Source organism: Herpailurus yagouaroundi, unplaced genomic scaffold (assembly GCF_014898765.1).
Source record: "Herpailurus yagouaroundi ecotype Mexico unplaced genomic scaffold, PumYag 220, whole genome shotgun sequence".
NCBI lineage: Eukaryota > Metazoa > Chordata > Mammalia > Carnivora > Felidae > Herpailurus > Herpailurus yagouaroundi.
In genome coordinates, this window is record NW_024412451.1 from 5,705,475 (window position 1) to 5,717,934 (window position 12,460).

Below are 12,460 nucleotides of genomic sequence, written 5' to 3' on the forward strand. Positions count from 1 at the left end.
AGCAGCACTGCGTCTGCGCACTCTCGCCGGGCTGCTCTACCTTCAGCGTTTGCGCCATGTGACTTAAGTCCTCGTGGTTCAAGTTCAGTCACCCGATTCTGAAAGATGGTTACATCCACTCCTGTTCTAGAACAGGCAAGGGCGCTACCACTGTCCAGGCTTCAGGGGAGTCTCCTATCCGGATGTGACAGCACGATGACCCGGAAAGGGAGAGGACCTGGGTAGTGGGACCTCGGCCGCGGCTATGGAGGGAGCCGGCTACAAGGTAAGCACCGAGGACGCATTCTTTCCCTTCTGTGGTTGCGAGACGCCGCCCTCCGGTGGTCGGCTTCGCCCCAAGACTCTGCCGGGGCTCTGGGAGCCCGGCTGAGCCTTAGCAAACACATCATTCCTTTATAAATGCGCTGTCACCCTCCCCTCCAATGCCCTAGGCGAGACCCTTACCTTATGGCCCCGCCCCCTGTGCGGCTGGACCCCTCCTAGGCCCCGCCCCCTGGGCGTCTACCTGCGCTTGGGCCCCGCCCCTCACTGGTTCCTGTCCCCAGGTGGTGTTTGAGAAGGGTGGCGTGTACCTGCACACCAGTGCCAAGAAGCACCAAGACCCGGACTCCCTCATCGCTGGCGTCATCCGTGTTGTGGAGAAGGTGGGCCGGGAGGCAGCGGGGCTCGGGCAGGCCCAGAGCGGGAGGGAGGCCGCATCTGTAGGCGTATGGCCTGGAGGTCACGATGGGGCTTTAGGAAGGCAGGGGGTGCGGACTGGAGGGAGAGAAGGGGCTTTGTAAGTCTGGGGGTCCAGACTGGGGAAGAAGTTTGGAAATACGGTTTGGGGAGATTGGAGGGCAGCACTTCTAAACTCCTCTCTCCTTTCCTCAGGACAGTGATGTCCTCCTGCAGTGGGTTCCTGTAGAGGAGGCTGGAGATTCCACCCAGATTCTCTTCGCCAAGAAGGTAGGCTTTTCTCTCTTCTCCACTTGCTTTTTCCAGGTTTCTGCGGTAGAAGACATCTGAAGGACCTGGGTTCAGTCCCAGACTAACTCTTAGATCCTGTGTGACCCTGCTTGGGATCTAGGTTCTCTTTGCCCCTTGGTTTCCTCCCCTCTGTGAAATGGGGCTGAAGATGCCCATTCAAAAGAAAGCAGACACTGAGATTTGTGGCCATGGGGACAGCTGCCCCCTCATCCCCTTTGCTCTTTGGGAGAGCCCTGCCAGAGTGCAAGAGGACAACACAGCCTGTGGATTCGGGTTCCGTGGGCTCTCAGCCTACAAGAACTTGAAAGGGTGTGGCGTATCCCCTCGGGCAGGTCTGCCGACCGTGTCCAGAGAGGAAACTGAACGTGACCAAGGCGGCTCGCCCACTTACCAGTACTCCTTCTTACCCCGGGTACCAGACTTTGCCCTTCTCGTTATTACAGACTCCTGAGGCTTTCTGTCACCAGGTTCTGTGCTGGGACCGGAGATGAGTCTCAATCAGACCCTGCCTTAGTCCCCGCCCCCGTTGTATTTAGGGGAATTGAGGCACAATGATTGGGAGCCCTGTTTGCAAAGTCAGAAAGCTAGGAGGTGTTGGAACTTGAGTTTGAACCCAGACTCTGATTCCAGAGCCCTGCCCATTTCCGGAGGAAGCAGACATTGGCACCGGAACCCTAAGGAGGAGGGGGCAAGAAAGTATTTCAGGATACGGGAGGGAATGAGATGCCCGTGTAGAGGGTTTTGCTGGGAAGGTAGTTCGACGTGAAATGCCCGACTGAGAAGCTTGGGCTGCGTTCTAGGGGCCCTGGGGGAAACATCGGGGGAGAAGGGTGTGGGTGTGGAAAGTTTCCATGGGAAACCATGTCGGGGGTGGGCAGAACGCCTCAATGGAGGGAGACTGGAGGCTGGGAGGCCAGGGAGAGGTTATTGGGTTGGGCCAGGGAGAGAGAATGAAGCCTGACCTGGGGCAGGGGAGCTTTGAATAACCTAGTGTGGGGGCATTACAAGTGGCGATTCCAGGAATCTGTAGTGGGATCTGGCTTCCAGGGGTTGAGGAAGAACCAGCCAGGATTCTGCATTTTTCATCAGCCTCACAGGCGGTCTGAGTGCCTTTCTTGAAAATGTTGGCTGTTCTCCTTGGCAGTCTTACTTTTGACCCAGAGAAACTCACTGAGACGGGTTGCAGCAGAAAAGGCACAGGTGCATACGGCGTATTAATCCAAGGAACACAACATCTGGCCGACAACAAATTAAGCCGACGAGTTTATCTCTCTTGTTTCCCAAGACTGCCAAAGACGTATGGGGCTACAGGCCGTGGCTGGTGACCCTGGGGCCTGGATCGGTGAGACCAGACCACGCTTGCCCTGGTCACCTTTAAATGGCTGCTTGAGCTGAGCCCCTGCATCTGCTTTTTAAGGCAGAGAAGAGGGGGGCAGGCAGGGTGCCATTCACATCTGTCTTTCTCGATTTCCCACAAGCTCTCGGCATCGGTTAGCAGTCACATTTGGCTACGTGCGATAGAAATGGAAATAACAGTGGCTTCAGCTAGATAGAAGCTCATACCTCTCCAGCTGAAAAGTCCAGAAGACGGCGGGTCCCTTCCATCTTTGCTCTGCCATCCCCAGCACACGGAAATGCATCCTCACGGCTGCCTTGTGGTCCAAAGAGGCTGCTGGAGCGCCAGCCTTTTTGGCGGTTTTTGCTCACTTTATACGTGTGCTGCAGGTTGGCCAAGGAGCTCTGTTCGTCACGATTACTCGGGGAGGCGTGCTGCTAGAGTGGCTGTCTTAGAAGCCACCGTTCCTTGTGGCAGAGGGAAAGAGTTCTTCCCCGGCATTTCAGCAGTCCATCCTGGAGACATCCCAGCCCCTTGGTCAGGACTAGCTGCATGGCTCCAGCCAGCCAGTAGAGTTCAGCAAACAGTGATCCTGCCGTGTGCCCAAGGAGTAGAGAGCTGCAAACATTCGCAGGCAGCAGCGCTGACTCTCGCTGTCATGTAAACGTCGAAACATCAAATTCATCCCACAAGACACGCAGGGCAGGGATGGCTTTGCCAGGGCTGGTTCAGCAGCCTTGTGGATGGGTGTCTCTGACTCCCTTCTGGCCCTGGTTGCCTGCCACAGCTGCAGACACCACGTTCTCCATCAACGGCACCCAAAGGCTGTTCTAAACGGGGTGTTCATCCCTGTACGTGCCTTTTTTAAATCAGGAATTTCCCTTTACATTCCCCACAGGTGTCATTTCAGCTCCCACTGGCCAGAGTTGGGTCCCTACGGCCACTCAGAGCCACAGGGAAGGCTGGGAAAGGAAACATGGGGAGGTTTTAACTTCTGTCGTGGGAGGGGCTCCGTCAGCCTGGAAGGAGCAGCGGAAATGGCTTTTGGGTGGATCCACTGTCTGTGTCCTTCCAGCAAGGTCCCATCACACAGGGTTTCATCGTAGGAAGCACAAAACACCAGTTACTTTCGGCAGGGAAGGGTTAAAGGCCACCCTCCTGCTGGCAGGGAGAGGCCTGTAGAGTTTTTTCAAGGGCTGATAGAACGGGACTGACCCTGCAGAACTGACCTGCCAGGGGAGCTGCCGCCACTGCCAAAATGAGGGAGCGGGGAGAGATCATCCTGGGAGCGGTCCCTACCACCAGCTGCCACCCAAGGGCAGGAAGCTGCTTGGGCCCTACAAGGCTAGTGCCTGGCACTGGGAGACTGAGCTAACCACCACCTCTACCCTAGTCGCCTCTCTGTGTGTGGGGAAAACGGGAGTCTTCTCCGTCAGCCAAACACAGCCAGCGCAGCCAGAAGTTGCCTTTGCCTCGCTTCTGCTTTCCGGTAGCCTCTGTCTTGCGTCCTGACCTCTAGCTGCAGAGGAGCCCGGGGGAATGCAGTTTTCGCCTTCCAACCTCTGCCTGACAGGAAGGCATACCGTCCTGTGAAGGGACTCCCATCCCCTCCCTGTCCTTCCCCATGGCCCGCGGCCAGCACCATCGGCCGGGACTGCACTGTGACCCTCAGCACGGCCCTCACCTGCACTGCTTACCCAAATCCGCCAGCAGGCCCCACGCAGGGCACTTTACTTGTTTTCGTAACAACCTGCGAGTTGCCTCTTTTATTGAGGTAGAATTCACTTACAGTAAAGCACACGGTCACGGAAGAACGTAAGTCCTTAAAGTACAGCGGCGAGCGTTTCTCTGTTCGCAAAGTCTTGGCAGTTGTCACTACTGTCTAAGTCCAGGACATTTCGTCACCCCCCCCGGAGAAACCCTGCACCCGTTGGCCCCTGCTCCCCATCCTCTCCTCCCCCAGCCTCTGGCAACCAGTAATCCGTCTCTCTGGCTTGGCCTTTCCTGGACGTGGTGTATAAATGGAGCCCCACGCATTTTGCTTACGCGTCGGTTGGGTTGTTTCCCCTTTGGGGCTGTTATGAATAATCCTGCTCTGAGCGTTTGTGCGTTCAAGTGTGGACGCTTGGTTTCATTTCTCTTGGGTATACGCCTGGGAGTAGAATCGCTGGCGCGTACGGTACTTGTACATTTAACCTTTTGAGGAACTTCCAGGTTTTTCCGCAGCAGCTCCTTCCATTTACGTTCCCGGGGCAGTATATGCGGTTCCAGTTTTTCTACCAGTGCTTCTCTTAACCAGTCTTTTTAATCCTCACTGTCCTGGTGAGTGTGAAGTGGTACCTGATGGTGGCTTTGATTTGAGTTGCCCCAGTGACTACCACCGGCTACTTAACTTTAAGCACTGTGCCCTCCGGCAGTTGGCGGGCAGAGCGCACAGTCCCGGGCGTTCTCTGTGCTCCCCCGTGTGGTGGTGCTTGGGTTAGAGCCACCAGGAGATTGGCTTTGAGTCCTGGCCCTATCCCAGTCCCTGGCCGCACCGGGTGACTCTGGGCCAGTATTGTGCCCCCTCTCTGCCTCAGTTGCCCTATTTGTTCAATGGGGCCGCCTTCGAGGGCAGCCTCACAGCTCGGATCTGGAAGTCCTGAATCTACAGCCCCTCGCTCTCTTTATCTTCCTACCCCAAGGATGTGAGTGGGGGTGACGCCTGCACCTCTGAGGAGGAACCGACCTTTGACCCCGGCTACGAACCCGACTGGGCTGTCATCAGCACTGTGCGGCCACAGCCCCGCCACTCAGAGCCCACTAGAGGTAGGCTGAGCCGGTGCCCCTGAGGAGCAGGTGGACACACAGCTTACCCTCCGCGGTCATGGCTCCACAGGCTTTGCTGGTCACAGTCAAGATGGCCTTCCAGCCTCAGGAGAATGGATCGGGTGCAGGACTGTGCCCAGTCCAGGTCCAGCCTGGCAGGGTCCCCAGGGCTTCCAACCTTGCTCATCTCACCGGGCTCCCTCCCTGATCGGCTGTGGGGGTGGACAGTTGTAGAGTCACAGGGTGATTTGGGCTATCCTGGAGTTCAACAGGGTGCTGGGGGCCCCAGAGGAGGCATCTGGCCCCTCTGGGGAGTAGAGAAGCCTTCTGGGAAGAGGTGATGCCAGCCTCTGGCTCTGGGGGTGGGGCGGGGGGGGGGGACACCTGGGAGTTTTCTCCCCAGCAGAGAGAGCAGCCGTTCAAGGCCAGAGGCACAGTGCACCGGGTGTATTTAGGAAACTCGAGCTGTGGCCCGAGTGTGGGGTCTGGAGAACGAACTGGAGACAAGACGGGCAGGAGGTAGACCCGAGGGGCCTGCCACCAGCTCGAGGAACACAGCTGTCACTCTGAGAGCCGAGGGAGGTTTCAGAGCAAACCCACGGTGGGCGTTTCCGAGGAGACAGGAGGTGACCCAGGGCTCCCAGAGGGCTCCTGGGAGATGTGTGTGCTGCCTCTGGATCCCTGCACCTGTTCCCAACACGGCTCTCTTCTCCAGGTGCAGAGCCCAGCTCTCCCCGGGGCTCCTGGGCCTTCTCGGTGAGTCTGGGGGAGCTCAAGTCCATCCGCCGGTCTAAGCCAGGTCTCAGCTGGGCCTACCTGGTCCTGGTGACCCAGGCCGGAGGCTCCTTGCCCGCACTGCACTTTCACCGCGGGGGTACACGCGCCCTCCTCCGTGTCCTCAGCCGCTACCTGCTGTTGGCCAGGTGAGCCTTCCTCCAGCACCGGCCTTTGTGCCCGGGGCCCGGCCCCTCAGGGCTGTGAAAGAAACAGACTGCTTTAAAGGCAGGAAAGGGGGAATCCACTGGTGCGTGTAACCGCAAAGCCAAAGGGTAGTTTGGTTTCAGGCAGGACCCGGGCCCCGGAACGTTAGGAAGAATTGCTTTCTTTGCGTCAGAGCTGGTATCACTCTCTGGGGGCCCCTGTAGGCCTGGCCTAGCGGCCCCGGTGACAGAAGCAGTTCCTTCTCCAGCGGCATCCTGGAGCCGCCTCTCACCAGCCAGGCCTGGGTTGTGTGCCCACCCCTGGGGTCCAGCTGAGGCGAGGGCCTCCCCAAGGGCAGCTGGGCCGCTGCAGCTGGAAGTGGGAGGGAACCCACCCAGTGTGTCACCGCACCTGCCCCTCCCCAGCTCCCCGCAGGACTCCCGCCTCTACCTTGTCTTCCCCCACGACTCCTCAGCCCTCTCCAGCTCCTTCCACCACCTCCAGCTCTTTGACCAGGACAGCTCCAATGTGGTGTCCGTGAGTGTCGCGGTGCCGGGCCAGGCCGCTGTGGGCAGGGAGGGGTGGACGCCTCGGTGGGCGAGGCAGGGTGGGGTGGAGCCGTGACCGCCCTCTGGCCCTGTCCACAGCGCTTCCTCCAGGACCCCTACTCCACCACCTTCGGCGGCTTCTCCCGTGTGACCAACTTCTTCCGGGGAGCCCTGCAGCCACACCCAGAGGGGGCCTCCCCCGACCTTCCTCCACCGCCTGATGACGAGCCCGAGCCTGGGTTCGAGGTCATCTCCTGTGTGAGTATCAGGTGGACCCTGCTGTGTTTTGGCCGTCACCTTGGTGGGCGACCACATTTCCTTGGGTCCCCTTTTCCACAATAACAGGGACAACAGAGCACCACTCTCACCAGATCGTGTGAGTGACCTCGAGGAAAACCTTATAGCCTGTGACTCTCGGGGAGGACCTTCCTGACACGGAGGGTGACTTTGGCGCTGACCCGGGGAAGGAGATGCTCCCCACCCTGAACGTTAACTGTCCGTGGAGCTAAGGAGGGCTCTGAGCTGCCGTGCAGGTGGCCTGGGGAGGATGGGTGAGGCCCTGAGCTCACTTGCCTTGTGTCACACAGGTGGAGCTGGGCCCACGGCCAGCTGTGGAGCGGGCACCTCCGGTCACAGAGGAGGAGTGGGCCCACCATGTGGGCCCCGAGGGCCGCCTTCAGCAAGTCCCCATGCTGAAGGCCCGGATCTTCTCGGGGGTAAGGCGCCGGGTGGGCAGGCAGAGGACTGGGGAGGGCCATCCGGCAGCCAGGGGGAGGCTCCTCTGAGCGGCGGGCCCCGCTCTCTCCCCCAGGGTCTGAGCCCTGGCCTGAGACGCGAAGCTTGGAAGTTCCTCCTGGGGTACCTCAGCTGGGAGGGCTCAGCCGAAGAGCACAAGGCCCACGTGCGCAAGAAAACGTGAGTGAGGGGCGCCTGGGGGGCGCCATCAGTTAGGTATCCGACTCTTGGTTTTGGCTCGGGTCGTGATCTCAAGGTTCGCAGGTTCGAGCCCCACATCAGGCTCTGTGCCGGCAGCATGGAGCCTGCCTGGGAGTCTCTCTCACCTCTCACCTCCTCTTTCTCTGCTTCTCCCTCACTCACAATCTCAAAATAAATAAACTTAAAAAAAAAAAGAAAGAAAGAAAGAAAACACGAGTGAGAAACTGTGGGCCCCCCGCCCCGCCCAGCTCCCACCCCCCAAGTTGAACATATCCCCCTATCACGGCACGGCACCTGATACATCACAGATGCACAGGTAGGCTGGCTCCCGAAGGGTCAGTGAAGAGACTGGCACGTGCGGGCACCGGCCCTGGCACAGGGAGACAGTGGTGAGCAGGCTGGTGCATCTCCCATGTCCATCGCTGTTCCATTCCAAGACCATAACGTTGCCACCATCAGCACTCTGTGGCGGTCCTCCTAACCCCATGGGCCCAGTTCTCCTCCTTCCTGGTACATACCGTGACCCCACTGTGTATGTCCTGGTCCCTGCCCCAGTGCTCTCTGTCCAGCGGGGATGATAGACTTGGAACAAAAGCCCGCAACAGGGCGGGGCGGGGGGGTGCCTGGTTGGTCCAGACTGTAGAACGTGCGACTCTTGATCTTGAGGTCGTGAGTTTGAGCCCCACGTCGGGTGTAGAGTTCACAAGGCTGTTGTGCGTTGTGAGAGATGTCAGAAAGGGGAAGCACGGGGACAGGGGCGAGGGCGACTGGGTGGCTTGCGTCGTGGCCTTGTGTGACCCCTCTCCGGGCCCCTCAGGGATGAGTATTTCCGAATGAAGCTGCAGTGGAAATCTGTGAGCCCCGAGCAGGAGCGGAGGAACTCACTGCTGCACGGTTACCGCAGCCTCATCGGTGGGTCGCGGGGCCGGGGCTGGGGCGGGGAGATGGGAAACGGCAGGGAGAGGACAGGGGAGCCCCCTACCTTCCCAAGAAAAGGGATGAGGTTATCTGCAGTGAGGAGATGGGGAGTTGGGGAAGGGAGCCGGACTCCTTGGGCTCAGCCTGCCGTCTGCGTACCGTCAGGCCTTGGCGAGTGGTTTTGCCTCCTTGGGCCTCAGTTTCCCACCTGTGGATGGCTCAGTGACTGTTGGTGGCTGGGAGGATGCAGCGACCTGGCCAAGCATGAAGCAGGGCGCCTCGCGTGAGAGCGCCCGAGACGGTTTCTGGACCGACTCACACCTGCCCGGGGTCTGCGGAAGGGAGGAGCAGGGGCTGGTGCCCACAGCCAGCAGGGATGGGCCCCCACAGCCTCGTCACTTGGGCATCCCGCGCCCTGTCTCCGCAGAGAGAGACGTGAGCCGTACCGACAGGACCAACAAGTTCTATGAGGGTCCTGAGAACCCAGGGCTGGGCCTGCTGAACGACATCCTCCTCACCTACTGCATGTACCACTTCGACCTCGGTGCGACGCCGGCCCGGGGAGGGGTTGGGGGTCGGGCCTTCCCTTGGGGAGGGGGGCGGGGTGCTGAGGGCCTCGGCCGGGCCCTGACCTCGTGTTCCCCCAGGCTACGTCCAGGGCATGAGTGACCTCCTCTCCCCGATCCTCTACGTCATCCAGAACGAGGTGGATGCCTTCTGGTGTTTCTGTGGCTTCATGGAGCTCGTGGTGAGGCCCCAGGCGGGCATGGGAGACAGGCCCCTCCAGGGACCGGGGTCTGGCTCCTCATCTCGCCGTCCCTCCTGCAGCACGGGAACTTCGAGGAGAGTCAGGAGACCATGAAGCGGCAGCTCGGGCAGCTCCTGCTGCTCCTGAGGGTGCTGGACCCGTCGCTCTGCGATTTCCTGGGTAGGCGTCCCAGCGGGCGGTCAGTGGGTGGCGGGGCCACAGACGGTGTCCGGGACATTTGGTCCTGATCCAAACGGGAGAAATGTCTCCCCGCATAACCCAGAACCCAAAACGCAGGACTGCCCTTGGGAGCAAACCTCCCCACAGGCGCAGATGCGTCCACGCTCCCTTGCGCCCCCCCTCCCCCACGCTCCCCAAGCCCCTTACTTCGCAGATGGAAGGCGTGGGGGCTGGGCGCAGCTGCTAGCACTTCGTCCCTCCACCCGCCTTGAACCAGGATTGCAAACTGGTTGTCGGGGCTCCCGGGGCTGGGCCCGCTGCATTCCGGCCCCAAAATTATTCTTCGTTGCTTGTTGGGATGTAAAAAACGCAGGGAATCCCGATAAGGAAAGTCAAAGCTGCTGTCGATAATATGGTTCTTTCTGAACGCAGGTGACGATGAGTTAAGTTCTTCAGGGGCGTTTCCTCACTGACGTTAGGGTGGCCCTGGGGGAGGGAGCTATTGCCGAGATCGCCTCACCAAAGAGGAGGCAATCCAGGAAAGCACAGGCCACTTCCGGGGGCGCCTGGACACTAGCTGCCAGACCAGGTGTTGTGTCTGCCTTAAGTGCCTACAAGACTAGCTCTCCCCTGACCTGCCGGACGTGTCAGTTATTGGCAGTTTCTCATCACAATGACCGTAGTCAGGATGATTATTTTAGGCTAAATCCCAAGAAGTGAAATTGTATTCAGGGCAGGAGATAGTTTCACGGCTTTTGAAATGTTTGTTCCCGTCACTGCTTTCCTGGAAGTTTTTACCAACTTTTTTTTTGCTAGCCGAGTACACATGTGTCACACGAGTGTCACACGAGTGTCCCGGTTCCTCACGCCTCCACCAGCATTGGGTATTGGTACCTTTTATTTTTTTCCTCGAGTGCACACTGCACCCCTTTTATGTGAAGGTGGGAAACGGGACTGGCTCACCTCATCTGGAGTCTGGAAGGTTCCTGTGGACACAGAGCATTCCTGGCTCACTGCTGAAGCCTTCCCATGCTGGGCATAAGCTCCTTGCCTAGACTGGTGGAGATTCTTACGACTGAGATAACTTCTCAGGGTCGCAGTCTGACCACCGTGCACACTGTAAATGAAAATGGGGTTGGAATGGCTTTGGGGCTTGCTCTTTGCTCAGCACCTCCCCTCCCCACCACTGTCTTCCTCCAGACTCCCAGGACTCTGGCTCTCTCTGCTTCTGCTTCCGGTGGCTGCTTATCTGGTTCAAGAGAGAATTCCCCTTCCCGGACGTCCTTCGGCTGTGGGAGGTGGGCCCCCCAGTTTGGGTCGGTGGGTGAACAGGAAAGAGAAATAGGTCAGCAACCCCGGGCTGGGAGGTTGTGGGGGGGAAGTGGGCAGGGGTGAGGCAGACCTGGGTGGGACCTCAGGCAGAGACTGCGCGGTGACTCCTCCCTCTGGCCCTCCCAGGTGCTGTGGACGGGGCTCCCTGGCCCCAATCTGCACCTTTTGGTGGCCTGTGCCATTCTGGACATGGAACGGGACACCCTCATGCTTTCTGGCTTTGGCTCCAATGAGATCCTCAAGGTGAGGCCTTGGCTCCTTCCCAGTCCTCCCCTTCTCCCTGCCAGTCCTGACCTGCGTAAGCGTTTCAAGGCAGCTCGGGTGTGAATTCCGCAGAGGCTGGTGCTGTGCCCATGCCACACTTTACCTTGGGGTAGCAACTACTCAAAACAGGATTGTGGGAAGTGCGGTTGGCTAAGCTGTGAGCACCATGGCCGTGACATCGGGCTGTTTTCCCTACCCCATCCTATCGCTGGCTGCCAGCAGCACCCTTATGGGGTGCGGCCAGCACGTGAGGGGGGGACCTACCCCTTCCCTATCACGTTAATGCACGACAGGGCCACAGGGGTGGAGCTCAGTGCCCTTTCCCTTCACTGTACTTGCATCTGGCAAGCAGCCTGAGGGCATGACCTCGTCCTCTCCCCAGCCTCCAGCCTTCCCCAGTCTGTCTTTCTTCCATTATATCCCCAGCCAGAGGCGCAGAATGGGCGCTGGGGCGGTGGTGGTTGAGGGCCCGTAGGCCGGCAGGCCTGATCCACCCCTTCCCACAGCACATCAACGAGCTGACCATGAAGCTGAGCGTGGAGGACGTGTTGACGCGGGCAGAGGCCCTCTACCGGCAGCTGACCGCCTGCCCGGTGAGCCCCCGACTTCTGCCAACACCCTTCCCTGCCCCACCACCCCCGGTAAAACCACTGACTTTTTGCTCCCACCTGCCGACTTTGCAGGAGCTGCCCCACAACGTGCAGGAGGTCTTGGGTCTGATGCCACCCACAGAGCCCCACAGCCCCTCGCCCCCTGCCTCCCCACTGCCTCTGTCGCCCACCCGGGCCCCACCGGCCCCACCGCCCCCCGAGGACACAGCCCCGCAGCCGGACAGCAGCCTGGAGATCCTGCCGGAGGAGGAGGAAGAGGAGGGGGAGGAAGAGGAAAGCGTGAAGTCTTAACCCTCCCGGCCGGCCTGCCCGGCACAAGCACTTTATCCAGATCGCAGAGGCTGGGGAGGAAGTGTGCGAAGAGGGCGGGCCTCCCCACCGTACCTCCCGAGGCTCCTAATGAGCCCATCTCATTAAACTGACACTTCCCGTGTCCAGCTGGCCTCGTGTAGGTGAAGGAGGCGGCTATCTTGGCGTGGACCTGGATGGGGAGGGGGTGGTGGCCTTGCCGCTCTGCTGACGCCTGATCACGTGGTCCCGACCCAGCCAATGAGACATCAGAGGAGGCCTTTGGGGGGCTCGTGGAGGTAGGGCTACTGTTATCCGCCTGGATTTGGGGCTTTTGGAGGAATGAGGAGGAAGTGCTGGGGTATGGCCGCCACCGGTAGCTTTGCGGGGACACGTCCGGGACATAACCGAGATGGAAGGGCCTGCAGAGCTGTTGAGACACTCTAGGGACTCTGCCCACCAGCTTCTTGTTACATGAAAACAATAAACTCGTGTTTAACCCACTGCCTGCTGGGCTATTACTGACATCAGGGCTCCTCTGTTTGGTGACAGCCGGAGTGGGCACCGTGATTACCATCTACCAGTGGCACAAAGCAGTGTC

The 12,460-nt window shown here is 59.6% G+C and overlaps 1 protein-coding gene across 2 annotated transcripts; it reads left to right on the plus strand.

Moving 5' to 3' along the window:
- The first annotated feature begins 23 nt into the window (after positions 1 to 23).
- On the plus strand, positions 24 to 12,363 carry TBC1D17 (TBC1 domain family member 17). 2 transcript variants are annotated; one of them, XM_040457814.1, is made up of 17 exons: positions 24 to 265; positions 546 to 644; positions 874 to 948; positions 4,990 to 5,113; positions 5,829 to 6,036; positions 6,460 to 6,571; positions 6,682 to 6,840; positions 7,170 to 7,298; positions 7,394 to 7,497; positions 8,336 to 8,430; positions 8,864 to 8,980; positions 9,084 to 9,184; positions 9,265 to 9,364; positions 10,565 to 10,662; positions 10,823 to 10,939; positions 11,467 to 11,553; positions 11,644 to 12,363. In XM_040457814.1, the coding sequence occupies exons 1-17, from the start codon at positions 245 to 247 to the stop codon at positions 11,860 to 11,862; spliced, it is 1,965 nt and encodes a 654-aa protein (XP_040313748.1). In that variant the 5' UTR covers positions 24 to 244; the 3' UTR covers positions 11,863 to 12,363. The 2 variants fall into 2 exon arrangements, with proteins under 2 accessions (XP_040313748.1, XP_040313749.1); XM_040457815.1 differs by lacking the exons at positions 24 to 265; positions 546 to 644; positions 874 to 948 and adding an exon at positions 1,925 to 3,156.
- Positions 12,364 to 12,460: the final 97 nt, after the last annotated feature.